This window comes from Barbus barbus (assembly GCF_936440315.1).
Source record: "Barbus barbus genome assembly, chromosome: 31".
In the NCBI taxonomy this organism is placed as follows: Eukaryota; Metazoa; Chordata; class Actinopteri; order Cypriniformes; family Cyprinidae; genus Barbus; species Barbus barbus.
Genome location: NC_136759.1, coordinates 27,103,104 through 27,129,161, shown reverse-complemented (window position 1 = coordinate 27,129,161; position 26,058 = coordinate 27,103,104). Strand labels below are relative to the sequence as shown.

The window sequence follows — 26,058 nt, the reverse complement described above, 5'->3', positions numbered from 1 at the left end:
TTTTCTCATATTTGTGATGACTGTATTCAGTTTGCCAGGCCGCAGTCTCTCATTGGGTTTGGTTCACGCTTTGACAAACTGGATCAAGCGGAGACCAGAAGTCTGCTCATATGTTTCCTGCACATCATGAAGACCATTTCAGAGGGTGAGACTTTAAATCACTGAACCTTGGAAGAACATGTCTATTGCACATATTCACATCTCATAGCATGTTTTTATTTTTTTTATTTAACCTTTATTTAACCAGGAAGTCTCATTGAGATTTAAAATCTCTTTTACAAGAGAGACCTGGCCAAGGTAGCAGCCAATACTATTCTCTTTATGATGCCTTTAAATTCACCAATAGACACAAATTTATCTAGTTTTAGATCTTTTTGCAAATTATTCCATGTCCAGGGTGTCCAATATGAAAATGCAGTTTTCCCCAGTTCTGTCCAAACTCGGGGTATGTTAAAAAGCACACACTTGGAAGAGCGTAGCTGGTAATTGCCAGAACAAACACAAAGAAGAGTACAGAGATAAGCTGGAAGTTTACTTAACATTGCTTTATAGATAAAAATGTACCAGTGCTGTTTTCTACATATAGCTAATGATATCCAACCCACCATCTCATATAGAATGAGTACGGGATATTGCATTTGTAATAAAACATAGTGAAGCATGGTATACCGAATCAAGGCTTGTTAAGATAGAAGAGGCCACATGCATGTATAATATATCACCATAATCAAGCACAGTTTGGAAAGTAGCTTCTACAAGTTTCTTTTTGGCATTAATAGTAAAATTTTATTTGTTTCTAAAATAAAAGCCAAGCTTCAGTTTGAGCTTCCTGATTAGTTTAGCAATGTGCACATTGAATAAAAGCTTATCATCAATCCAAATACCCAAGTGCTTATAAGAAGGTACTCTTTCAATCATTTTACCATCAGATGTAAAAATGCTACGATTATCAAGTACCTGTGCCTGAGCTTTTGAAAAAATGTGATGTGACCTGTAACACATAATATGTGATGTTTTATTAACAAATTTCGGGAGGAGCACGCGCAGATAATTAACACGGCCAATTCAGCATCAGCAATCACACCACCTATCCAATCAGCACGAGAGAGTATCCCTATAAATAACCAAGCAGTCTTACCGTCATTATCTCTCGTCTTCCGACATCCCTCCACCACCCCGACTCCTCACCACAGCCGGTTCCTACCCCAGCACGGGGAGGAGCACTCAGGGGGGGAGCACTTTGGGTCCGGGCTAAATGCCGAGCTCGTACCCTCTCCCCGGTCGAGGGGAGTACCCCGGGCTCGGGAATGATTACCGAGCTCGGAGCCCTCCCCCTGGACAGCACGCCAAATACGCATAAACTTGCTCCGTTATTATTATATGTAAGTGTGAACTCGTGAAACTGTTGTGAGGATGCTTTGCTCTCTGTTGCAGAGGTGCTGGTGACATACTGGCATCGAGCGATTCACCAGGAGATCAGCGATTTCTTCAATATCCTGGAGTGAGTGACTCTGTTCATAAACACCAATAAATGGAGGAATGAGAGAGAAAGAAGGAATCAAATCCTTGTGTGTTTTCATTATTTTGCGTGCTTCTTTTTTAAACAGACTCTGTCTCCAACACTTCCGCTTCCTTGGAAAGCGTCACATTGCCAGGTAAGATCTCTCCTCAGTTAGATGTGTTTTATGTGTGCTTCTCTTCTCTTCTCTTCTCTTCTCTTCTCTTCTCTTCTCTTCTCTTCTCTTCTCTTCTCTTCTCTTCTCTTCTCTTCTCTTCTCTTCTCGCATCGTATTGTATCGTATCGTATCGTATCGTATTGTATGTGACCCTGGAGCACAAAACCAGTCTTAAGTCGCTGGGGTATATTTGTAGCAATAGCCAACAATACATTGTATGGGTCAAAATTATCCATTTTTCTTTTATGCCAAAAATCATTAGGATATTAAGTAAATATCATGTTCCGTGAAGATATTTACAAAATTTTCTCAATATTTAGATTTTGTTCTCCCTCAGATTCCAGATTATATAGCTTTCAAACAGTTATATAGCTTTCAGATGATGTATAAATCTCAATTTCAAAAAATGTACCCTTATGATTGGTTTTGTGGAGCAGGGTCACATATGTGCTTGTAAGAGGGAGAGAGAGAGAAGGACTGTTAGAGAATAAGAGAATACACAAACCACGTTTTCATTGAATACCAGGGCTTTGAAATAAACATATCACAGAGAATAAAATTATAATGAATTATGTGTATTTTAGTAAAAATGATAGTTCTGGGGTGTTTGTGCCAGGCACTGCATTGTCTTTGACAAGCCAGTATTTTCAATTACACTGAGTTCAATAAATCAAGCCTGAAAATTATGAATCATTCCTGCTTTGGCAATAAATGTCAAATAAATGTTTTTCATTTCCAAAACAAAGCTACTCTCTTTAGCTTGTTTTTGTTTTCTACAATACATCTACAAAAACTGCTTTTAATTTTTTTTTTAAGTTTAATCACTTTGAATCCTGATGACTCATGTTATCCCTGAATCAGTCACAAACTTGCTGATTAGTGTACTCAGTATGCAGTGTCTTAAATAATTGTGATTGATTTTGTCATGATATTTGTTTTAAAATGTTCAAAATCATCAAATTTGATTTGAATACCAAATGTGACTCCATGGCTGTATGTTGCTGCGCATCACTGTCCTTGTGATTTGTGTGTGATGATTAAGGACCCTGTATTCCTATTGGAGTTCTCAAACATAGTAAAATCGCATTCATAGAGACAACTTTTATTCTGAAAGCTAATATCAAGAAATACAGTAGAAATATAGAAATACAGTGTGGGATGTCATCCCATTCATTTGTGTAATGTGACTGAAGCAAAGTGGATATAACTAGCTTGATTCACAGTACAGCTGGGAGAAACAAACTTTTTCAAAACCTTCAATCAATTGCAAAACGATTCATTGTTTTGAAGCGTTTGAAATGCTGGTGATGCCTGCTGGTCAGAATGTGTAAATGCAACAGAAACATGCATAAAAACACCTTTTACAAACCAATGGCAAATGTTTTATTGAAAGTGAAATGCAATTAACAAATACCATCAGATATGACGTTTCTGTATAATATGTGTTACTCTATTAATTTACAGGGCTTGTTTTGTTTGTTTTCTGAAGAACTTGGCTAAATAGGGGACTCTTAACTACAATTGTTCCTTTTTATTACACAAATGTGTCATTAAAAATGTCTACAAATGTATGATATAGAACTGATCTGAGATGAGGTAAAAACCATAGACACTGGTTCATGGGTTCACGGAGAACCAATGAAATTTCAAAACATTACAAAGCCTCGTTTACTGAAATCACATGAGTCTGATACACGCTCTATGGTTCCAAACAAACGTTTTGCAAATGTTTCAAAGCTTTATGAAGCATTTCTTTGAAAGCGCCCACCACTAATTCACAGTCCTTGCAGTCCGTGGCAAGTTGCATGATGTAACTGCTTTTACCGGTCTGGTATAAGGACTGTTTTTGCTCAGGCGTCTGAAATGTCTACCACATAGATAAAGGCTTTTCTTAGCAAGAACTAAAACTAGAGGAACTATTGCTTACCAGCACTATATAATGACTGCATTAGCATATGACTGAGTAGCAGCCTGTAGTGTCATAAATGACCTCCTGTTTTATTCCCACATCATGTGTTGTCTTTGTATTGTGATGTGTGTTTAACCTTCCATCTCTCCCTCATCACGCTCTCTGTTCCCACGCTCATGTTTTCCTCTGTCTGGCTTCCACACATGACTTCACATTCTCACAGCACTCTCTAATGTTAACACCACCAGCATCTAACATTTGACTTTTATTATCACAATACAAACTTGACTTGTCCTGCTCTGAAACACTGCCCTAGAAGCTTGGCTTTCATTTTCCTGTCTGTAATGGCTGTGAGGATGAAGGTTGGCGTTAACCCTGCTCTAATTGGCTCGTTGTGTGCGCAGGAAGCTAGCGGCCGCCATTAAGCTGGCTCAGGCCACACAGAACAATGGCACCCTGAAGGGGTCTAACGTGTCCTGCCAGTCTTCAGGGCTCCTACCCCAATGGTAAACACCTAACAGGTCCACCCAAAACCACTTACACTCCTAAAGATAAAGCTTCTGGATTGGCATCTGTGGTTCCACGAAGAACCTTTTGCATTGCACAGAAGGGTCTTTATAGTGGGAAATGGTTCTTTAGATTATTAAAATGTTCACTTGGACCCAAATTGGCTCTGAAAAAAACCCTTTGGTAAGCTTTATTTCTAAGAGTGAAACACAAAGTGTGCAATGCATAGAATTAATTATTGCAAAACCTGAAAATTATTTTTAAACCTGAATATAACGTTTTAAAAGACACTCACACATGCACAAAACACTCATCCCACTTTATATCAGGCGTCTTTAACTGTTATGTACTTGTGTAACACATTAATTGTCTGGTACAGTGTACTTATTGTGTTCCTGTTGTATTGAAAAACACTTTTGCTGCTGTTGAGGTGGGATACGGTTAAGGTTAGGGATGGGTTTGGTGGTAAGGTTAGGTTTAAGAGTGCATTAACAGTGTAATAATATTGTACAGAAATTACGTTCATGCAGGTATTTTTAAAATGTAAGTATGCTGTAAAAAATGTATGCACATTGTATTAAATGATTCATTTAAATGTTAAAGGCACTTCATATAAAGTGGGTCCGTCCTGTGTAAATATCATAGTTCATCGTGTTACATCCATAGTGTGGGAACCATTTGTGTCTGTATCCAACAGGCCCGTCTCATTCACCTCCTGATATCGTTTATACAGGCTTTCTGCACGTCTTAAAAAGGTCTTAATTCATTCTTTCACAAAATAAAGCCTTAAAACGTCTTAAATTCATAAAGTCATAAAGTATTAAATGTGATATGCACTGCAAAAATGAATCTTCCTCAGTATTTTTGTCTTGTTTTCCAGTACAAACATCTAAACATCCGTAAAGGGTTAGTTCGCCCAAAATGTAAAATTATGTCGTTCCAAACCCAGCTCTCTGACTTTGCATAGACAGCAAGGTTACTACCACGATCAAGATCCAGAAATGTAGCAAGGATCGTGGTAGTATCCTTGCTGTCTATGGAGGGTCAGAGAGCTCTCGGATTTGATCAAAAAGATCTTAATTTGTGTTCGAAAGATGAACGAAGGTCTTATGGGTTTGGAACCCTAATTCTAAACTGCAGCAGAGTCAGATTGTGCAGAGGACTCATCTGGTTCCTGTGGTCTTGTCCCGATGGCCGTCTAGGAGACAGGGTCTTCACTGGGGATCTGTCTCTGGGGCTCATCTAGTAGACATGGTCTCCGCTGACATTCATAAAACAAGAACTGTCTGTCAATGGGGTGTTAAAACCTGCTTTCTCTTTTAATTAAGTCGATTTTTCTGAGCCCATTGGTAGATATTTGTTCTTGTTTGAATCACAAACTCACTTCATTTTGATAATTTTCTCATAAAACAAGACTTTGTATCTCAAATGTAGTAATCTTGATTTTAAGAATATTTAGACATTTGCACTGAAAACAAGACAAAAATATCGGTGCATTAATGAATTGCAATGTGATCAGAAGGTACATTAAAATTATTTCCATATTCTAGCGTTAGGGAGCAGAGCTATTCAAGCCATAAGGCCTTTTTCATATAAAAATAATTAAAATTGGAAGCTGTATTTCAAACCTTGAAGTCTTGCCAATACAAGATATTTACAGTACATTTAGAAACATATTTATATAATGTGTTCCATTCAATTTATTCTTTAATTTTTCTTTACTTGGTCTTAAAATAAAGGCTATTTAGTTTATTTTGTAGTTCAAACCTAGTGCGCATTTACAGTTTTTCCAGCAGTTCCAACCAAGAAAGTGGAGAAATAGAGGAAGAAAATGGGGGAATTTGATCATTTTCTCTGCTATTGTCATGACATCTCAGAATGATGTTATTGCTGCTGTTTCCAGGATGCTCTCTGCTCAGGACGGGCACAGACACGCCCGCTCACAGACCATGCCCATCATCAGGGGGAAGAACGCCCTCACCAACCCCAAACTGCTGCACATGATGGAGACAACGGGTAAACATGCACTCAACTCATCCGCCTGTGAAAACCTGTGATGCATACGGCAAAATTACAATCACTGGATTGAGCAAAAGCATGTGTATCATAACTGTAGTGTGTGTGTGTGTGTGTGTGTGTGTGTGTGTGTGTGTGTGTGTGTTAGATGGAAATGTGTCTGAAGGAGAAAGCATCAGCCCTACAGATATTGAAGCCAATCTTTCTACTGAAGTAGCACTGACCGTGTTAGATGTTCTGGATCTGTTTGTTCATCATCACAAGGTAATGCAGTCACAGCATTATGATATACAATGTACATTATACACTCTGATAATAATGTTTTTCCACACAAGAGAATACATAGTTTCCATACTTACTAGAAGTATATGAATTAGGATTAGAGCTGAGTGACATACAGTATCATAAAATTCTTTAAAAATATATTTTTTAGCCTGTTGCAGTACTCAATATCTTGATATTTATGCACAACCATGATGACTGAGAGAAATTCTATTAAAATATTAAATTTAATTTAAGTTAATAATACATATTTTTCATATGGAGCAATGACAAGAGTGTCTGAGATAATAAAAATGACTCAATAGTTTGAAAAACAGGGCTTAGTTTTTAGAAATCTTTATATGAATGTTATTTTTGTACATTTTTGAAAAAAAGATTTTCTTCAATTTGATTTTAAGACTCTAAAAAATGACAGATGATGTAACCATCTAATAAAAAATACTTTAATTGTACTTGAAGTGTGCATAATTAAGTTATAATTTTTTTAAAAATCAAACATTTTCAAAGATGTTTTTTTGTTGTTTTGTTTTTTTAGTCAAGCAGTTTAATGTTAATTTAGATATCAATCAATGATGACACTAAAATATCTGAAAACTGTTCTGTTTGTGAAAAAATGGATGGATTGTATTCTTTTGGCCAAAAAGCATTGCTGTATTCACAATCAATCTGTCTGTGACTATTCAATTCATTCTGATTGTAAGGAGGTTATTTTGCCATCTCATGGACACATGGTGCATTTTCTTCAAGATGACTAACTCCTGCTGTTGTCTCTTCTACTGCAGAAACGGTTGCAGCACGATGACGGGCAAAACTCTCTGATGAAAAAAGTGTTTGATACGTACCTGCTGTTCTTCCAGATCAGCCAGTCCACCAGCACCCTCAGACACGTCTTCACCGCCCTGCGCCTCTTCATTCACAAGGTGTCCCTCTTTCTCCTCATACACCCTCAAACAACACATTCTCACTCCCAACTCCTTTGGTCAGGACCCCTTGGCGTCGCTTTTCGGCATGCAGGGTCCTCTGTTGCTTTAAATAAGAAACCCTTGGCGTGATTAGATTATATATTGGGTATTAATATTGCCATTATTACATATATGTTGGGGTGTGATTTTTCAATGTAAACAATCACAACAGTTTTATTTACATTATGCTATTTATTTACACATTTATGAGCACGTAACCCAACCCCTGCCCCTAAACCTAACATTTGTTATTAATACACAGAATATAACCGGCAGATACAGCAACAGGTGCTCCAATGAATGTATAAATTTATATAAAATCATTTCTATGTTTTGTTTTACAAATGCTCGCAGACCATTAAATTAAGACAAGTAACTGAAAACAATTGAGGCCAAAAAGTGCCGCCAAGGGGTCCTGACCAAGCATCAATATGTGACAAGTTAGGAGTGAGAACGTGTTGGCTCAAACCTTTGTTCTTCCCAACAGTGGCGGATACAAGAAATGATTGGGTGAATTCAAAGGGTAAAGAAGGGCACCTCTGCTCACTCTGACAATTACTTTGTGAGGGCATTTCTTTAAGGGTTTAAGTTGTTTGCTTTAATATGGAACAACTGGCCCCTTTTCACAGTGAAATTTTTTTTTGAATTCACCCATTTTCAGATATTTAGGAGCCAAGTACCAAAAGTGGGTTCTATTCAGGAGTCTATGGCAGCCCATAAAACTGCTTGCGGGAAAGTTATGAAATTTGGCACACAGATAGAGGACAGTCTCAACATTAAACATTGCAAGTTTGGAGTATCCAAATCAAACTCTCTAGCGCCACCACTTGTTTAGAAGTGAAATTATTTTCCCTCTGATTCCTTGGCTCATGCCGAGTCAAATGGACACCAAATTTTTTATTTCTATGGGTCAAGATTTTCCACAATTTTTAATTATACGAAAAACCTACTTTTTCGAACTTGTCCTAGACAGTTTGTCTGATTTTCACCAAAATTAGCTCAAATCATCTTCAGACCATGCTGGCAAAAACTTATCTCAAAATACAAACAAATTTGATGAAGCCCATGTCACAATGAACGCGAGGCTATATCTCTGCATCACTTTAGATGTGTCTTTGGTGTGTTTTATAATAACTATGACATACAGCTACATGCACAGTTTCTCTGCAGCACCACCTAGTGTTCGGGAGATATGAAAAATGGCTATTTTCGCTTAGAACTTCTGAACGGTTTGGCCGAAAATCACTGCAAAAGCTTTGGCATATCCACACCAAGCTTTGTATGTGCCATTGTCATCTAACACTGAATACATCAATTTGATAAGAGCACCACCTATTGGTGAAAAGAGATAGACCGTTAAATCATAATACTAGTGGTTGTGTTTATGATTTTTCAGCCATTTTGTCTAAAATCATCTTAAAATGGCTTAATTAATTAGGGGCCAAGCACCGAAGGTGCGATGGCACCTATTGTTTTTGTTGGCGTTATTATTCTTCTTCCGTTTCTTCTTCTTCTTCCGTTTCTTCTGCTCTTGAGTCTATGGCAGCCCATAGAACCGCTTGAGGGAAAGTTGTCAAATTTGGCACACTGATAGAGGACAGTCCCATCGTGAACCACAGCAAATTTGGAGTCGCTAACTCAAACTCTCTAGCGCCACCACTTGTCCAAAGTTTCACTCATGTTTATACTAATAACTTTTGAACCGTGAGGCACAGCAGAAAAATTCCTTGGCTCATGCCGAGTCAAATGGACACCAAAATGCGAACTGTAAGGTTTAGTTTTTTTTCCATTTTCAATTGTTCGTAAAACCTACTTTTTCGAACTCGTCCTAGACGGTTTGTCCGATTTTCACCAAAATTGGCTCAGATCATCTACAGACCATGTTGGCAAAAGGCTATGGAATTCAAGTCAATTAGTCCAACCGTTCTCGAATAACACGCGAACGAATTCTACGAAATATATCTCCGCGACAGTTTGGTGTATTGAGACCAAACTTGCTGTGTTTTATAACAAGCATGACCTGAGACTACCTGCTGTGTTTCGGCACTGTGCCACCTAGTGGTCAGGAGATCAATTTTCCCATGTCAGCCATTTTGGGCGTCGGCCATTTTGAATTTTGTAGTCAAATGCTATATTTTACGAGCGCATTGACGTATCGTTACGAAACATGGTATGGGTCATCAGCACAATGCTCTGAAGGAGCCTGAGAAGCCTTTTTTTCTGTGGAGACATAAATGAAATATTACTTTTAAGTTTTACAGAGAGATAATAACATCTGATGGTCATGATAATCTTCTCTTGTTGTCACGAGTAAAACAGTTAAATAACCCTATTGTCATACTATATGCTTTAGAATGCAAAATACAGTTTCACAACCTGTAAGAAATTGACCATATTGTGCAGTCAAAGGTTTTAGGTTTGAATACATATTGCTCAATCCCTTTTTTTTATCTTAATGCATAAATAACTTAATCATAATATTGATTTTGGAGGGTTCATTAAAGAGCATCAACACTGAAACTGAACTCTGCAGATCTCTGTACTGATCTCTGACTCTCACGCTCTTCCTCTTCAGTTCCCGTCCACGTTTTTCCAGGGTAAAGCGGATCTGTGTGGCAGTCTGTGTTATGAGATCCTGAAGTGCTGTAACCATCGCTCCAGCTCCACCCAGACCGAAGCTGCTGCGCTGCTCTACTTCCTGATGAGGAGGAACTTTGAGTTTACGCAGGGCAAATGCATCGTCCGCTCACACCTGCAGGTCAGGCTTCTGGTATTCTGCTGCCAGTGGGTGTCTGTATTTGGGTTATGCTTTATTTTCCATATTTAGACATTCTACTGCCATAAGCGACTTTATATTGCCATTAAAAAGTTTAGGATCAGTTGTTTTTTTTAAAGTCTCGTCTGCTTTTCAAGGCTGCATTTATTTTGTCAAAAAATTCAGAAAAAAACTGTAATATTATGAAATATTATTACAATTGAAAATATCCATTTTCTATGTGAATATATAGTAAAATATAATTTATTCTTGAGATGCAAAGCTGTATTTTCAGCATCATTACTCCAGTCTCCAGTGTCACATGATCCTTCAGAAATCATTCTAATATACAGATGTATAATCAGTGTTGGAAACAGTTGTGCTGCTTAATATTTTTTGGAACCTGTGATATTTCTTTCAGGATTATTCTTTCTTTGATGAATAAAAAGTTAAATAGCATTTATTCAAAATATAAATCTTTTCCAACAATATAAGCCTTCTATCACTTTTTATCAACACATACTTGCTGAATAAAATTATAAAAAAAAAATTTTTTATTATAATAATAATATACTGTATTATTATTAAACACTATATTGTAGTCTATATTGTTACAAAATTCTTTTTAACTTCTTATTCATCAAAGAATCCTGAAAGAAGTATCACAGGTTCCAAAAAAGAAAAAAGCAGCACAACTGTTTCTAACACTGATTATAAATCAGCATATTAGAATGATTTCTGAAGATCATGTGACACTGAAGACTGCAGTAATGATGCTGAAAATACAGCACTGCGTCACAGAAATATATTACAGTTTAACAGATATTCACATAGAAAACAGCTGTTTTAAATTGTAATAATATTTCACAATATTACAGTTTTTTTCTGAATTTTTATCAAATAAATGCAGCCTTGATGAACAGATGAGACTTCTTTAAAAAACAACTGACCCCAAACTTTTGAATGGCAATATAGTTGGTTTAAAGTCGCTTATAGTCAGTAGAATGTCTGATTATACTGATCTCAATCTTTTGAAGGCTGATGTATATTACAGCTAACTTTCATTATTTTGCAGCTATATGTAGAATAAGTTAACATGTACTTACAAACTTACTTTCAATCAGTAGAATGTCCATCAAAATAAAGAGTTAGCAGATATTAAGCAGAAAGTCACTAATGCTCGAATGACTGCTAGATGGCATGGAGTTACTAAGTTACTTACAGTTAGTAGAAGGTCTAGAGTGGACTATCAGAATAAAGTGTTCCCCTGTATTTGTGTGCCTTATGTGTAGATGTATGTGTTCAGTCTTGCATTCAAGATAACTGACAATATGAAATGGCTTTTTCTGTCTGGTTTGGGGACTGAATGTGAGAAACAGACAGAAACTGATTTGGATTCTTGTCTTCTTCTCATCCAGGTGATTAAATCCGTCAGTCAGCTGATCGCTGATGCAGGTATCGGTGGTTCTCGCTTCCAGCAGTCTCTGGCCATCATCAACAACTTCGCCAATGGAGACACGCCGCTCAAAGTGAGAGTTTAGCAAAGATTACACTTTAAATTACGCTGTAAATCCTTTACCTAATTTGGTATTTCTGGTAAAAAAAAAAATGACTGGCCTTTTAAAAATTGCTTGTAAATCTCTGTATTTTTTTTTTTTTTAACTGATTGATCATAGGCCTCATTGATCTGAGCTTATGCACCTGTTTTGAGTGAACTTTGCCTAAATTATTCACAAATTATGCTTTTTTTCAGTCAAGTGTAACAAAGTAGGGGACAAATCCCAAAAAAGTGCAAAAAAATAAAAAAAATTTGGGAAAGTAGTTATACCCTGTTTGAGCAAAGTCAGTAAATTTGAGTCCAATGTGTTAACATTAACCAGCATTTTTCTGTGTCATCAAATATAATTGAAAAAAAGTGATAGTTTCCAAACCACAAAATCAAATGAATTTTATTTGCAAGCAGTTTCGGACGACAAAATTTACAGCCCAATTACATTACCTAGCTCTGTATCGTTGCAAAAATATAATGTTAAACAACAGATCTTTTGCTTTCTTCCAGAACACCACGTTCCCGGCTGAGGTGAAGGACCTGACCAAGAGGATACGCACCGTCCTGATGGCCACCTCCCAAATGAAGGAGCATGAAAAGGACCCAGAGATGTTGGTGGACCTGCAGTATAGTCTCGCCAACTCCTACGCCAGCACACCCGAGCTCAGACGCACATGGCTAGAAAGCATGACCAAGATCCACGTTAGAAACGGAGACCTGTCTGAGGTCGGAATCCTTTCATTAGCTGGTTTCGTGCATGAATGGAGCTTGTGTAACACAAAACAAGATGCATTCAAGCCTCAGTCACAATATAATATATGCAATGAATGAGAATGGTGACTGTCGGTCCCTAACACTCTGCATGACATATAAAACATAAGCAATACAGCTTGAGGATACAATGTGAGGGTGAATAATTTAATAATAGAATTTAAATTTTTGAGGGAAATATTCCTTAAGGCAATGTAAAATTAATACAAAAATGAAAATGTACTCTAAGATGTAGCTGAGTTTGTTTCTTGATCAGATTTCCAGAATGAGAGTCCAAACAGTTGATAAAAACATCACAATAATCCACACCACTCCAGTCTATCAGTTAACATCTGGAGAAGACAAAAGCTGAGACAAATCCAACATTAAGACGTTTCAACTTTAAACCTTTGCTTTCTGCTAAAATACGAGTCCATAATAACGCTTCCTCCGGTGAAAAAGTGTTCTGGTCTGAATCAAGAGAGAAATCTGCACAGATCAAGCAGCATTTACAAGCCTAAACAGCTCTAAACAAATATGTGTGGCTGGATTTTGATGTGAGAGACAACAGCAGATGGGCTTTTTCACTGGAGGAAGCGTCATTATGGAATATGCACTCGGATTTTAATTAAAAACATCTTAATGATGGATTTGTTTCTTACAAACATGCAGCTTTTGGCTTCACAAGACATTAACTGATGGACTGGAGTGGTGTGGATTATTGTGATGTTTTTATCAGTATTTGGACTCTCATTCTGACGGCACCCATTCACTGCAGAGCATCCATTCCCGAGAGACTGACGCAGAGACACATTAGGTGAACTATTCCTTTAAAGGCTCATTCATGCAGAAATCAGCACCTCAGATTTGAATTTTTCTGAAAGGGACTAGTGCTTTTTGTATCTCATTATAAATTAAATTTTGAAAACTCTTTTCTTTGTCCACTTCAGGCGGCCATGTGCTATATCCACATCTCAGCACTTATAGCAGAGTCTCTGAGGAGGAGAGGTGAGCAGCTGCTTGTGGCAATGCCTGCTTATATCAATGCAATAGGTTTTTTTTCTTTGCAAACATCGCATAAATAGCCTTCCTATTCAGCTTTCGTTTGACATGCTGTTTGACCATTGCTGCTCAGTTGTTGTTGTTTTTTTCAGTGCTGCACTTCATAATGAAAAATGCTCCTAGCTCCTTCCTGCCACTTGCTTTATTCCTTATACTGTGAGTTTTTGTGGCCTTGTCATTAGATGCATTCTGTGTGGCTGGCGTAGATGCTTGAGTTTACAGTAGATGCATGGCTAGAGCACTTGCCTTCGTGATACGTATGAAATAGGGGTGAGCAGTATGAACAAAATCTTATTACAGTATGGCTAACTGAATATAATGTTAACTGTATATCATAATATAGCTGTTTTTACAGAATATTCAATTAACGGCTGTGGAAATGTTATGAATGCTACTTCATATCACTTAATCATCATTAACAATATGTGACACTGGAGCACAAAAGCAGTTATCAGTAGCACAGGTATATTTGTAGCAATAGCCAACAATACAATACAATAAATTATTGATTTTTCTTTTATGCCAAAAATCATTAGGCTATTAAGTAAAAATCATGTTCCATAAATATATTTTTTGTAAATTTCCTACTGTAAATATATCAAAACTTCATTTTTGATTAGTAATATGCATTGCTAAGAATTTCATTTGAACAACTTTAAAGGAGATTTTCTAGATTTTTTTGCACCCTCAGATTCCAGATTTTAAATAGTTGTATCTCAGCCAAATATTGTCCTATCATAACAAACCATACATCAATGGAAAGATTATTTATTCATCTCAATGTAATAAAAAAATGACCCTTCTGACTGGTTTTGTGGTCCAGGGTCACATATAGCAAAATCTCCACCGACTGACTCTTGCACGGTGCACCCCGTCATACTGCTCAGCCCTAGGTTGCGAGTAAACCTGTGTTAAACCTGATGCCACTCTGCAATCACAGGTTACTGGAAGTCTGAGAAGGGTCGGATCTCAAGTGTGAGCAAAGAGGGAGCCTGTGTAATTAACTCTAGCCCCTTACTAACTCCCCAAGATGGAGAAAGTGAGTGTACCTCCGCCTGCCCCGTCCTGCTGTGTTCTTCACCCCATCCGGGGTCCGAGTCTGTCTTTCTGTCTAAACTAAAACACTGAGTTATTATTACAGAGCTACTTCTCAAGCAGATTAGTTTAACCCTATGTCAAGTCAGTTTAGTTGTAGCGCTTTTCACAGTGCTTATCGTTTCATAGGAGCTTTACAGAAAATAGTGCCACAGTAAGTGAACCAAAAGCAAATGAGGCAAGGAACAGATTCCCTCAAATGTTTAGCTAGTAGATTTTAGTTATATACTTCGCCATGTCCAAAACTTAAGTTAAGTCAGTGTACACTGTAAAAATCATTTTCTTATTCATTTTGTCTTTTTTCCCCATAATGTTCTGAGATCAGCAGTACTGTGCAAAATAATTTTAGGTTTCCTAATGTTCTTGTGAAGCATTTAAATGTGTCTGTAAGCTTTTACACTGTACTGTATAAGTCTACTTTCCAGAGAAGGCATAGAATAAACCTAAGTTTATCAGATTCATCCTGTTTAACAATATATGTTTTTAACAGGAAAACAAAGCAAACATCCCTATTAAAGAAATAGTTCACCCAATAATGAAAATTAGCTAAACAATAGCTAAAAGAAAAAACCCTCAGGGCATCCAAGATTAGGATGAGTTTGTTTCTTCATCAGATTTGGAGAAATGTAGCATTGCGTCAGTGTCTCTGCAATGGATGCTCTGCAGTGAATGGGTGCCGTCAGAATGAGAGTCCAAACACTGATAAAAACATCACAATAATCCACACCACTCCAGACCATCAGTTAACATCTGGAGAAGACAAAAGCTGAAACAAATCCATCTTTAAGAGAGAAATCTGCACAGATCAAGCACCATTTACAAGCCTAAATGGTCCAAAACAGCTCTAAACAAATATGTGTGTGGCTTTTGATGTGAAAGACAAGAGGAGATGCACTGGAGGAAGTGTTATTGTGGATTATTGTGATGTTTTTATCAGCTGTTTGGACTCTCATTCTGACGGCACCCATTCACTGCAGAGCATCCATTGCTGAGACACTGATGCAGAGACACATTTCTACAAACCTGATGAAGAAACACACTCATCTACAGCTCGGATGACCTGAAGATGAGCACATTTTCACGAAATTTTCATTTTTGGGTGAACTATTCATTTAAGAAATAAATGTGTGCTGTATGAATGTAAATATTGCCAAATAGTATTCATACACTTTTTTTTGTCCTGATTAATTTAACTCTTGGAATTGGCTTCTTTTTGTTTTTTTCTCAGAAAGGTAATGTTTTAATGAGGTTTATTATTTTTTTATTTGTGTTTTAAAAAAGAGCTCTTCCTGAATTTTGGCTTGTGCAAGGTATTTGCCATCCTGTGAAAATAATAATGTGAACCAACCGTGCATGTAAGACCTGAATGTGAACGAACGTGTCCACGATCACTCCCTGTTTCCAGCTCACCTGATGTTTTCACGAGCCAAGATAATGCTGCTCGAACACACAAATGTCCCTGTAATGTGCACATACTGTCATATTATCACTATGAAAACAGTGTTTGTTTATAATTATTAGAACCAGTGATAATTTTAAATGTTTTGAAATTGTACGACTTAATAAATAGAAAGTGGATGGATGTATGGATTGATAGTTGTTTGGATGTGAAAATGCATGACTGAATACTGTATGGAGGAAGAAATGGATTTGAGAATGGTTGGAATACAAAGACTAATACATAAATGGACAAACTGATAGATGGATGAATGAGTAACATAGTCCCTGTGTTTGTGTATGAACCCGCAGCTTCATTCAGTATGGGCTGGGCCGCCTTCATGAACATCTCTCCTAATGTGAAAGAAGAGGGAGCGATGAAGGAGGACGCCGGCACTCAGGACACTCCGTACACTGAGGTGCAGAATCACTCCACACCTCTCAGAGGAGTGAAGGTTTGTAATGTCTCTCGTAACGTGCTGAGTGACCTCTCTGTCCTGCAGGACACACTGGTGGAGCAGCTGGAGATGTGTGTGGATTACCTCTGGAAGTCTGAGAGATACGAGCTCATCGCAGAGATCAACAAACCTGTTATAGCTGTCTTCGAGAAGAGACGAGATTTCAAGGTACTTTGACTGATTATCGGTGGACTGATAAGAAAACACAAGGGATGTGTTTATGGACTGTATCTGTGTGTCCTGTAGCGGCTGTCGGAGCTGTACTACGACATTCACCGCTCGTACCTGAAGGTGACCGAGGTGGTGAACTCTGAGAAACGCCTGTTTGGACGCTACTATCGTGTGGCTTTCTACGGACAGGTGAGACACGCAAACACTCTTCTGAAAGTCATACTTTATCACCTGATGTTTCTGCAGTCCTTCAGAGGTCTGATGAAATCTGCACTGATCTCTACAAAGAAAAGCTCAGCTGTCACATGTTGACATTAGCAGATGTATTAGTTTTGTTATTTTGTAAGTTCATTTCAAGTTCATTTAATTTATTTTGATTTAATATTGTGATTAAATATTATTTAGTGCTGTGAAATGATTAATCGTGATTAATCGCATTCCAAAATAAAAGCATTTGTTCACATAATATTGCATATATGTGTGTACTGTTTATATTTATTATCTATACATAATACACATACATGCATGTTTATATTTAAGACAAATATGTTATGTTTATATATATTAAATATATTTATATATAAATTATATTAATATAAATATATTGCATGTGTGTGTATTTGTATACATAATAAATATAAACAGTACACACATATATATTGAGTACACAAAATTGTCTTGATTAATCGTTTGATTGCACTAATATCACTATTATATATTATTATTACATCTAATATTATTTTGATTATTATTATAAAAATATCAAAAATAAAATATTTAGTTTTCCAAAGACAAAAACAATCATATAAAGTCAAAAGAATGTTTATTAAAACGATTTTAAGCCAAAATGTTATTTAATGTATGTCCACATCATAATTTTTCTTAAATCTTAATCATTACATTTTAGATTTATTATTTCTACACACTTAATATTTGGTGTCTTTAAAGGGATTGTGAACTGCATTTTTTATTTTATAATGTTGGCTTAGCTGCACTTATAATGTAAGTAGGATTTTTACATCAGATTTGAACACTTTATTTTAATATAAAGTTGGGTCTATTTTGAGGGCCCACGATCTACTTTAAGTAGTCTATGCTCATTTTATATTCCATTGCTGATTCTGGAAAATCATAGCGAACATTTTCCGTTTGTCGCTGGACTCATTTTGCAACACGTTTTGGGCTGGGGAATCAGTCTTGGTTTGTGAATGGGCCTTAAACTTGAACAGACTTTCAAATCGTCAGTAAGGAAATAAATGCAAATTAGTGTGGAATATCTAGCATGCAGAAACTCAAATAAGCCTGGCTAGGATGAGTTCACTCAACATGCTTTATTAATCCAAGGTAATGAAAGCAGATATTTACTGTCCGCACAAGGAAGCAGAATGTTTTTTCTGATCTGTTGGTGTGTTTAAACACTCTTCTGTTCTCTCCTGTGTGTTGTGTATCTATCAGGCAGTGGTAAGTTTAGTCTAAGTTGTTCTGCTCTCACTCGTAACTCTCCTAACCTCTCCCTACACGCTAATAATATGTGTGATACACACAAGTCACACATGGTGTGATATAATATTTCTCCTGGACGTGATCATTCTCCTCTGCAGATCTAATCCTGAGTGTTTATACTGTGTGTGTGTGTGTGTGTGTGCATTGTGAGTGATGTCAGGTAAATGAAGTTGAGTTTCAGACAGAGACATCTAAATGTGATGTTAACCTTCATTACAGAAGTTGAGTTCATCGTGCTTTGTCAAACACTGCTGTCATTTTAACAGCGTGTTGCATTTATTGTTGTGTTAACAAATTTCTAATTTTATTAAATGTATGCATAATCTTTCATGTAAATTCATATATTTATTAAATAAATGCAATTAGAATATTAAGACACTATATGCACCAGTCAATTGAAATCAGTATCAATATAATCCATGTTGGCACTTCATAAGTATATACGTACATTTAGATATATTCAAACTGTTTAATGCAGGCCAGAGATGCCATGAATGCATTTACACTACAGATACAATTGCATAAATAATATTAGGAGATTCATATAAAATATACAGAAATTATACTTTAAATAAAAACTACCAGTTGGTGGCAACAAGTCACTGTCTTAATGAGTGAGTCATTGATTCACTCATTCAACCAATTTGTTCAAAACGGTTGATTCGTTCAGGAATAAAGCGAGTGATTTGCTGATTTCAGAAGTGTGTACTAGATACTACTCTTACTATTTCTACCATATAAAGATATGCTAGAGTAGTAAGAGTAGTATACTAGTATGCAGTTTAGAATCTATGAATGGTTGAATCTTTGACTCACCTGATCCGTTCGACAACGCCGAATCCTTCAGGAACGAACCACCATTGTTATCATAGATGCAATGATTGGCCAAATACAGCAGATCGGTCCATACTCATAATATTGTGTCTAAAATGGACATCACTTAATAGTAACCTGAACATAGCATTTACTTATTTATTTAGTATATACCATTGTATAAAGTATAAAATAGAGATCTTCAAAGTATGAGCAACCGCGGCTGAAGCCTCCGCTGGTAGACGTACTGTCTGGACGAATGACCACCCTGTCGCACATTCACAGAAAAATAGCTTACTTCTAGTGCAAAATAAGGTGGATAGTCTGTACTAGACACTCCATAAACTGGTGGTCTCTAGTTCATGTGCAGTGTTGTGTTCACCAGGGCTTCTTTGAGGAAGAGGAGAGTAAGGAGTTTATCTATAAAGAGCCGAAGCTCACAGGACTGTCAGAGATCTCTCAAAGACTGCTCAAACTCTACTCAGACAAGTTCGGAGCTGACAACGTCAAGATGATCCAAGACTCCAACAAGGTTTGTTCTGCTGGCTCTTCTATGCCTCCTTTCTCTGACCTACGAAGAATCTCTTATTCTGAATCACAGTAAACCTCTTTTGTGTGTTTTTCACAGGTGAATCCTAAAGACCTGGACCCCAGATTTGCCTACATCCAGGTGACCTACGTAGTGCCTTATTTTAATGAGAAGGAACAGCTGGAGAAGAAGACCGACTTTGAGCGCCATCACAACATCAATCGCTTTGTCTTTGAGACGCCCTTCACGCTTTCTGGGAAAAAGCATGGAGACGTGGAGGAGCAGTGCAAAAGAAAAACCATCCTGACCAGTGAGGCACTTCAAAATAACATTCAATCCAAACTGAAACGAAAGGAAAACACCTTTATAGACCTGTTTATCTTATGAAAACTATTTAATGGTGCTGTCAGCTATCAAAGTAATTGTGAGTTTTTTTATGTGACAATTCTTTTTTTCAATTCTGAGGAAAAAAAGTGAGAATTGTGCAATATATAAACTCAGAATTGTATAAAGTAAGAATTGTGAAATAAAAAGTTGCAGTTAGCTTTATCATTTTATTCTGTGGTGGAAAAAAGTAAGAATTGCAAGATGTAAACTCTTGAGAATTGATGTTTATATCTGGAAAATCTGAGTTTACATCTTGCAATTTTCACTTTATATGTCAAAATTCTCTTTTGTTTTCTTGCTATCTTGAGAAAGAAAAGCCAGAATTGTGTGAAAAATTTGCAATGGCAAGAAAAAAGATAGAATTGTAAGATATAAGCTCAGATTTGCGAGATATAGAATTCTGAAGAAAAAAAGTCTGAATTGTGAGATTTAAACTCAGAATTGCAAGTAAAAAAGTCAGAATTGGGAGTTTATATCTTGAAATTCTGACTTTATATGTCTTTCCTCATGTAATTCTGAAAAAAAGTCCAAATTATGAGATAAACTTGCAATAACAAGAAAAAAGAAAGTCAGAATTGTAAAATTAAGGTTGTAATTAAATTTTTTATTTTAATTTTGTGATGGAAACAAAAACAGAATTCAGAGAGAGAAAGTCAGATTTGCGAGATACGAAGTCAGAATTGTGAGATGTAAACTTGAATTTTCCAGGGAAAAAGTCAGAATTCTGTTTTTATTTTGCAATTCTAACTTTGCGTATCAAAATTCTCTTTTTTCTTGCTATTCTGAGAAAAAAGCAAAATTTGCAAGAACAAAAGACAGAATTGTGAGATAAAAAAGTACTTTTTTATTATTATAATTTTTTTTTATTCCGTGGCAGAAACAGGCTTCCATAGTAAGAATTGTTAGCATTCATTATTCACATCCCTCTCTTTCAAGATCCCGTTAAGCAGAAACTCAGCAAGCACTGCGTTTGTTTTCACGCACTTTGAAGCATTCAGCTTCTTTCATCCACTGTCTTCCTACTCCTGTTTGGCTGTGTAAGCCTTGCTGACAATTGGATAATTGCAAACCCTTAATTTGCACCTTTCCAACTCATCTGTACTGTACCGTAAAAACCCATCAGGCGCTCAGCTTCCAGCGCCCCGTATACCGTATGGACTGCCTGCTGTTAATGCATGCATGAATATATTGAAAACATTGTCAGAAGCACTGACCTAATAATTGTTTTGCATTTCTGACCACAAAACAATGTAAATGATGGATATCTGTTTATTTCTTTGCAAACCTGGCAAATATTGTATGCCACAGACCCATTAACTCACATCTCTACTGCCTGTGTTGTTCTGCAGCGAGCTCCAGCTTTCCCTTCTTGAAGAAGCGTATCGAGGTGGTGGAGCAGCAGAGCACAGAGATGAACCCCATCGAGGTGGCGATCGACGAGATGAGCCGGAAAGTGTCCGAGCTCAATCAGCTGTGTGGCATGCAGGAGGTGGACATGATCCGGCTGCAGCTCAAACTGCAGGGCAGCGTCAGCGTGAAGGTGATCTTCTGATGCTGCGTTACTGTCTGTGAACGTGCACAGTTTAGGGGGAAAAAAATAAATTTGGAAATTTAAATTTAGAAGTAATCAAAAATACTCAAATGTAATCAGTTACATTACTTTAATAAAGTAACTGAAATAGTTACACTGCTTTTTACAATTTAAATAGGGTAACTTGTAACCTGTAGCCATATCCAAAGCAACCTTCCCAACAGTATCTAGCCATTTCTAAACTTGCAGTTTTACCATAAGCATGAGCTATTGTAGCATCTTGACTAAGACTGTGAAACAGGGATGTATTTTCATGAATTCATATGTTGTTTTAGGTAAATGCTGGGCCCATGGCCTACGCCCGAGCCTTCTTTGAAGAGAAGAACGCCAAGAAATACCCAGACAACCAAGTCAAACTCCTGAAAGAGATCTTCAGGTACCGCATTGTTCCCTACATCAAGGCCTAATGTCAAGTATGATGTTGTTATGGTGTTATGTTAATGCCACCATGATAACTGGCATCAGAATTTCCTTCATTCTCATGCAAAATTAGTTCTCAAATAAGAATGGAGCACAGATCAATAATGGTCTCTAAATGTAAATGTCTTGAATTAGTTTGAAAATACAACTTCCAACAGATCTCCATTACATTTGATTGCATGGTACACACACACACACACACAATAGCTTAAGGCTTGAATAGCTTTGCTACCAAACACTTATATATCATAATAACTTTTACTGTACCTTCTGATCACACTGCAAAAAAATCAGTATTTTTGTCTTATTTTCACTGCAAATGTCTAAAGATTCTTAAGTTAAGATACATTTTACTTACGCGAAATTACCTAAAATAAGAAGTCTTGTTTTTTTTTGTTTTTTTATGAAATTGGTCAAAATACAGTGAGTTTATGATTAAAACAACAACAAATATCTACCAATGGGCTCAGAAAAATCAACTTCATTTAAAGGGAAAACAAGTTGTCATCCCCCATTGATAGATATTTCTTCTTGTTTAAAGCGTAAACTCACTTAAATTTGTTCAGTTTCTTAGAAAACAAGACTCTATATCTGTGTTTTGCATCTCAAGCAAAAGTATCTTAATTTAAGGATGTTTCGATATTTGTACTTGTAAACAATGCAAAAATACATTTTTGCAATGCATGCAACATTAAATGCCACGACCATGATTTTAAGACTTTCTGCTCTGATTTAAGAGCTTTTTAGGCCTTCTTTTATGTAAGTGCAAATTCAGATATTTATAAGATGTCCAGAAACCCTGTCTATGCTACAAGACATGCATTTAAAGCAGTAAATTAGAGCACAAAAGTTTTTGTTCTCGGGAAGTTTAAAGCTGGACATCTGTGATAAAACTTCTACAAGCAGAATGTTTTAATGTTTAAAAAAATGCACTGAAACCTAAACAATGCTCACAGTTTTTGGAGTGTGATCCGGGTTTGCTGTTTGTGGTCCTGCAGGCGGTTTGCAGAAGTGTGTGGTCAGGCCTTGAAGGTGAATGAGCGTCTCATAAAAGAAGATCAGCTGGAGTATCAGGAGGAGATGAAAGCTCACTATAAAGACATGCTGACCGAGCTCTCCGCCATCATGAACGAGCAGGTCAGCACACATTAACTCCTTCCCCGCCATCGGCTGAATTTTCACTGATGTATAGTAGGGGGCGCTATTACACATCTTCTGAAAGAGTACTGAATCTCTGGATTAAAACACAGATGAAGAAGATCGCATATGTAAAATAATGTGATCCTCAAACATTAAACTGTAAAGTTATTGAATGAAGTGTCGACCCAGGAAGTGATTTAGGACTGTGTAGTTTTGTGGGTGTTGATGGAAGCGATCTACTCTCATCTGTTTTGACCATCAAATCTGATCCAAATATAGTCTTTTACAAAAACACAATTTTCTCTACTTTTTGTTCAAAATGCTGCTTTTTTTTTATTAATCTTGCCCACATTCAAATGTGTATATAAAAATGCATAAAGCTAGAATAAAACAGTTTTTTTGGTTTTAAGAGCAAAGGTTCAGATCTATTTTTTGACATGTTGCATGCTCAGATATTCATACATGAAAGTTTTATGAAAACAATTTTTGTTGTTTTTTTTTAAACACTGGTGGGAAAACATTTAAATGCATGTTAAACGTGACCCTGGACAACAAAACCATTAAATTATTTTTAATAAATAATATTTCCATTGATGCAACTATTTGAAAATCTGGAATTTGAGGGAGCAAAAAAATCTAAATATTGAGAAAATCACCTTTAAAGTTGTTCAAATTAAGTTCTTAGTAATGCATATTACTAATCAAAAATGAAGTTTTGATATATTTACAGTAGGAAATCTACAAAATATCGTCATGGAGCATGATTTTTACTTAATATCCTAATGATTTTTGGCATAAAATCAATAATTTTGACCCAAACAATGTATTGTTGGCTATTGCTACAAATATACCTGTGCTGCTTATGCTCCAGGGTCACAAATGCTTAAATAAATCTTCTTTTTTTGCCTTTTACTTGTATATAGTTACATTGTATGTTAATGGCATGTTTTTTCTATATTTTTCCGCCCCTTTAAAGATCCCGTACACGAGACAACCTGGAACAGAACGACACAGTGCCATCTGAGCTGCTAGTGAGTCTGGGAAACCGCTCACAGACATTTCTATCCAACATGGCTTGTGGGTTTTACTGACCAGAGGGACCACAAAACTTTGATTTTAATGAAATAGAAATAGACAAAAAGGAAAAGAATTGTAGTCTTGTGGATGAAGCAGAATGCCGTGTCTTTGCCAGTGTAACGCACACACACACACACACGCACACACACATACACGCACACACACACACACACACACACACACACAGCATCTGAAGAACTACAGATACATCATCACATCAAATATGCCTTTTTTAAACCCTGTTCTTTTTAGAAGCAGTGACGTTTATTAACTCGAGTTGTGTTTGACTAAGCAAATATTTTCTAGGGCTTTCACTCCAGTGTTTTCTGTTGTGATTTTTCACTGATATCTGACAGTCTTCATGTTTCATGTATATCACGTAACCGTGTTGAACACATCTCTAGCCCCAGAGTGAATGTAAAGCTCCTAACAGTCTGCCAGTTCCCAGCTCATTCATTTTACAAACGCAGATGTGCTATTTTATACAGTTTTTATGATTGACAATGTTTTACTGTTATTACGTGTACTGTTGTAAATTGTAAATAATTAAAATTTTAAATGTTTCTTTTTATATATTAAAAGATGATATATGATTGTTTGTGTCAGTTATTAATGCAGGACTTTGAATAAAAATGTTTATGTTCAAAACTGAGCAGATAAACTAACGAGATATAATAGAATATAATTATAATATCGTGAAAAAGTTCTTTTTTTGTAACATTTTAAAGAGTGAAACTTTCATATATTTTAGATTCATTACATGTAAAATAAAATATAAGAGCTTACAGCTCATGAAAGTAAAAAATCCAGTATCTCAGAATATTAGAATATTTCCTAAGATCAATAAAAAAAAAAAGGATTTGTAAAACAGAAAAGTTCAAGTTCTTTAAAGTATGTTGATTTATTCACTCAATACTTGGCCGGGACTCCTTTAGCACAAACTCCAGCATCAGTGAGGAACGGCATGGACGCGATCAGCCTGTGGCTCTGCTGAGGCACTATTGAGACTTCAGCTCGTCTGTATTGTTGGATCCACTGTTTCTCATCTTTCTCTTGAAAATATCCCATAGATTCCATATAGGGTTCAGGTCAGGCATGTTGGCCAATCAAGCACAGTAATATCATGGTCAGCAAACCACTTGGAAGTGGTTTTGGCAGTGTGGGCAGGTGTTAAAGTCCTGCTGGAAAAGCAAATCAGCATCTCCATACCCTGCAAACAAGCCAGTGCAGGGCCCCTGAGAATTAGCTCATTGGCAAAACGTTGGCCCCTTAGCACTGGCACTGCACGGGCAGCCCTCACTTAGCCTCCAGGAAGCATAAGCGCTAGTGATGGCAAGATGAAGCCTCATGAAGCTTTGCAGATTTCAGCCAAGTGGTTCACAAAAGGGTTAATTTCTCACAATAACACCTGGTGGCCAAAGAGTGTAAAACAAGCAGATATATTACAGACAGAGGTGGATGATCCAGAGGTCAGAAAGTAAAAGTCCTGCCATATGTTTACTCCACCCATGAACTCAGCAGCTGATTTCACCAGAGGAGGAACCAAGACATTCCTTTCAAGTCACAAGCAAGTCTCAAGTCCAATCCCAAGTCCTCAAAGAGTTATAGTTAATGAGATAATTAAGAGACTAATTAAATGATGATTGTGCGCTAGTGATGAACACCTGCTGTTATTGAGAATTACAGAGGATCAGATGTTGATGTTTTATTGGTTAAAATGATGTCATCATCATGGGGATCAGTGTTTGCTTTAGTTGGGCTCTTGACCCTCTTAATGCAAAGTAATTTGTTTTTAAGCAATTACAAACAGCAAACATTTGTGCATTGCTGAATTAAAAGCTAGAAGTAGCAGATATTTTACGTTTTCTGCTTTTAAATCATTGAATGACCATCACATTACTGATGTTCAGATATTACAGAACTGAGAAAAGAGCCCTATTAAACAAAGGATCAGTCAGGCTTTCAGACA

General features: G+C 36.7%; 1 protein-coding gene across 3 annotated transcripts in view; it reads left to right on the top strand.

Moving 5' to 3' along the window:
* dock10 (dedicator of cytokinesis 10) overlaps window positions 1–24,687 on the top strand; it is a 106,067-nt gene extending 81,380 nt beyond the window's left edge. For all 3 annotated transcript variants that reach the window (XM_079386963.1, XM_079386962.1, XM_079386964.1), the window contains exons 36-56: window positions 31–145; window positions 1,435–1,501; window positions 1,608–1,655; window positions 3,990–4,091; window positions 5,996–6,108; window positions 6,257–6,372; window positions 7,173–7,310; window positions 9,928–10,110; window positions 11,526–11,636; window positions 12,167–12,382; window positions 13,357–13,414; window positions 14,409–14,507; window positions 16,313–16,419; window positions 16,504–16,626; window positions 16,705–16,818; window positions 19,331–19,477; window positions 19,574–19,784; window positions 21,211–21,401; window positions 21,728–21,828; window positions 22,871–23,009; window positions 23,989–24,687. In XM_079386963.1, coding sequence (XP_079243089.1) covers window positions 31–145; window positions 1,435–1,501; window positions 1,608–1,655; window positions 3,990–4,091; window positions 5,996–6,108; window positions 6,257–6,372; window positions 7,173–7,310; window positions 9,928–10,110; window positions 11,526–11,636; window positions 12,167–12,382; window positions 13,357–13,414; window positions 14,409–14,507; window positions 16,313–16,419; window positions 16,504–16,626; window positions 16,705–16,818; window positions 19,331–19,477; window positions 19,574–19,784; window positions 21,211–21,401; window positions 21,728–21,828; window positions 22,871–23,009; window positions 23,989–24,036 — 2,547 coding nt within the window. In that variant the 3' untranslated portion in view covers window positions 24,037–24,687. The remainder of the gene's footprint in view (window positions 1–30; window positions 146–1,434; window positions 1,502–1,607; window positions 1,656–3,989; window positions 4,092–5,995; window positions 6,109–6,256; window positions 6,373–7,172; window positions 7,311–9,927; window positions 10,111–11,525; window positions 11,637–12,166; window positions 12,383–13,356; window positions 13,415–14,408; window positions 14,508–16,312; window positions 16,420–16,503; window positions 16,627–16,704; window positions 16,819–19,330; window positions 19,478–19,573; window positions 19,785–21,210; window positions 21,402–21,727; window positions 21,829–22,870; window positions 23,010–23,988) is intronic.
* The last annotated feature ends 1,371 nt before the right edge of the window (window positions 24,688–26,058 follow it).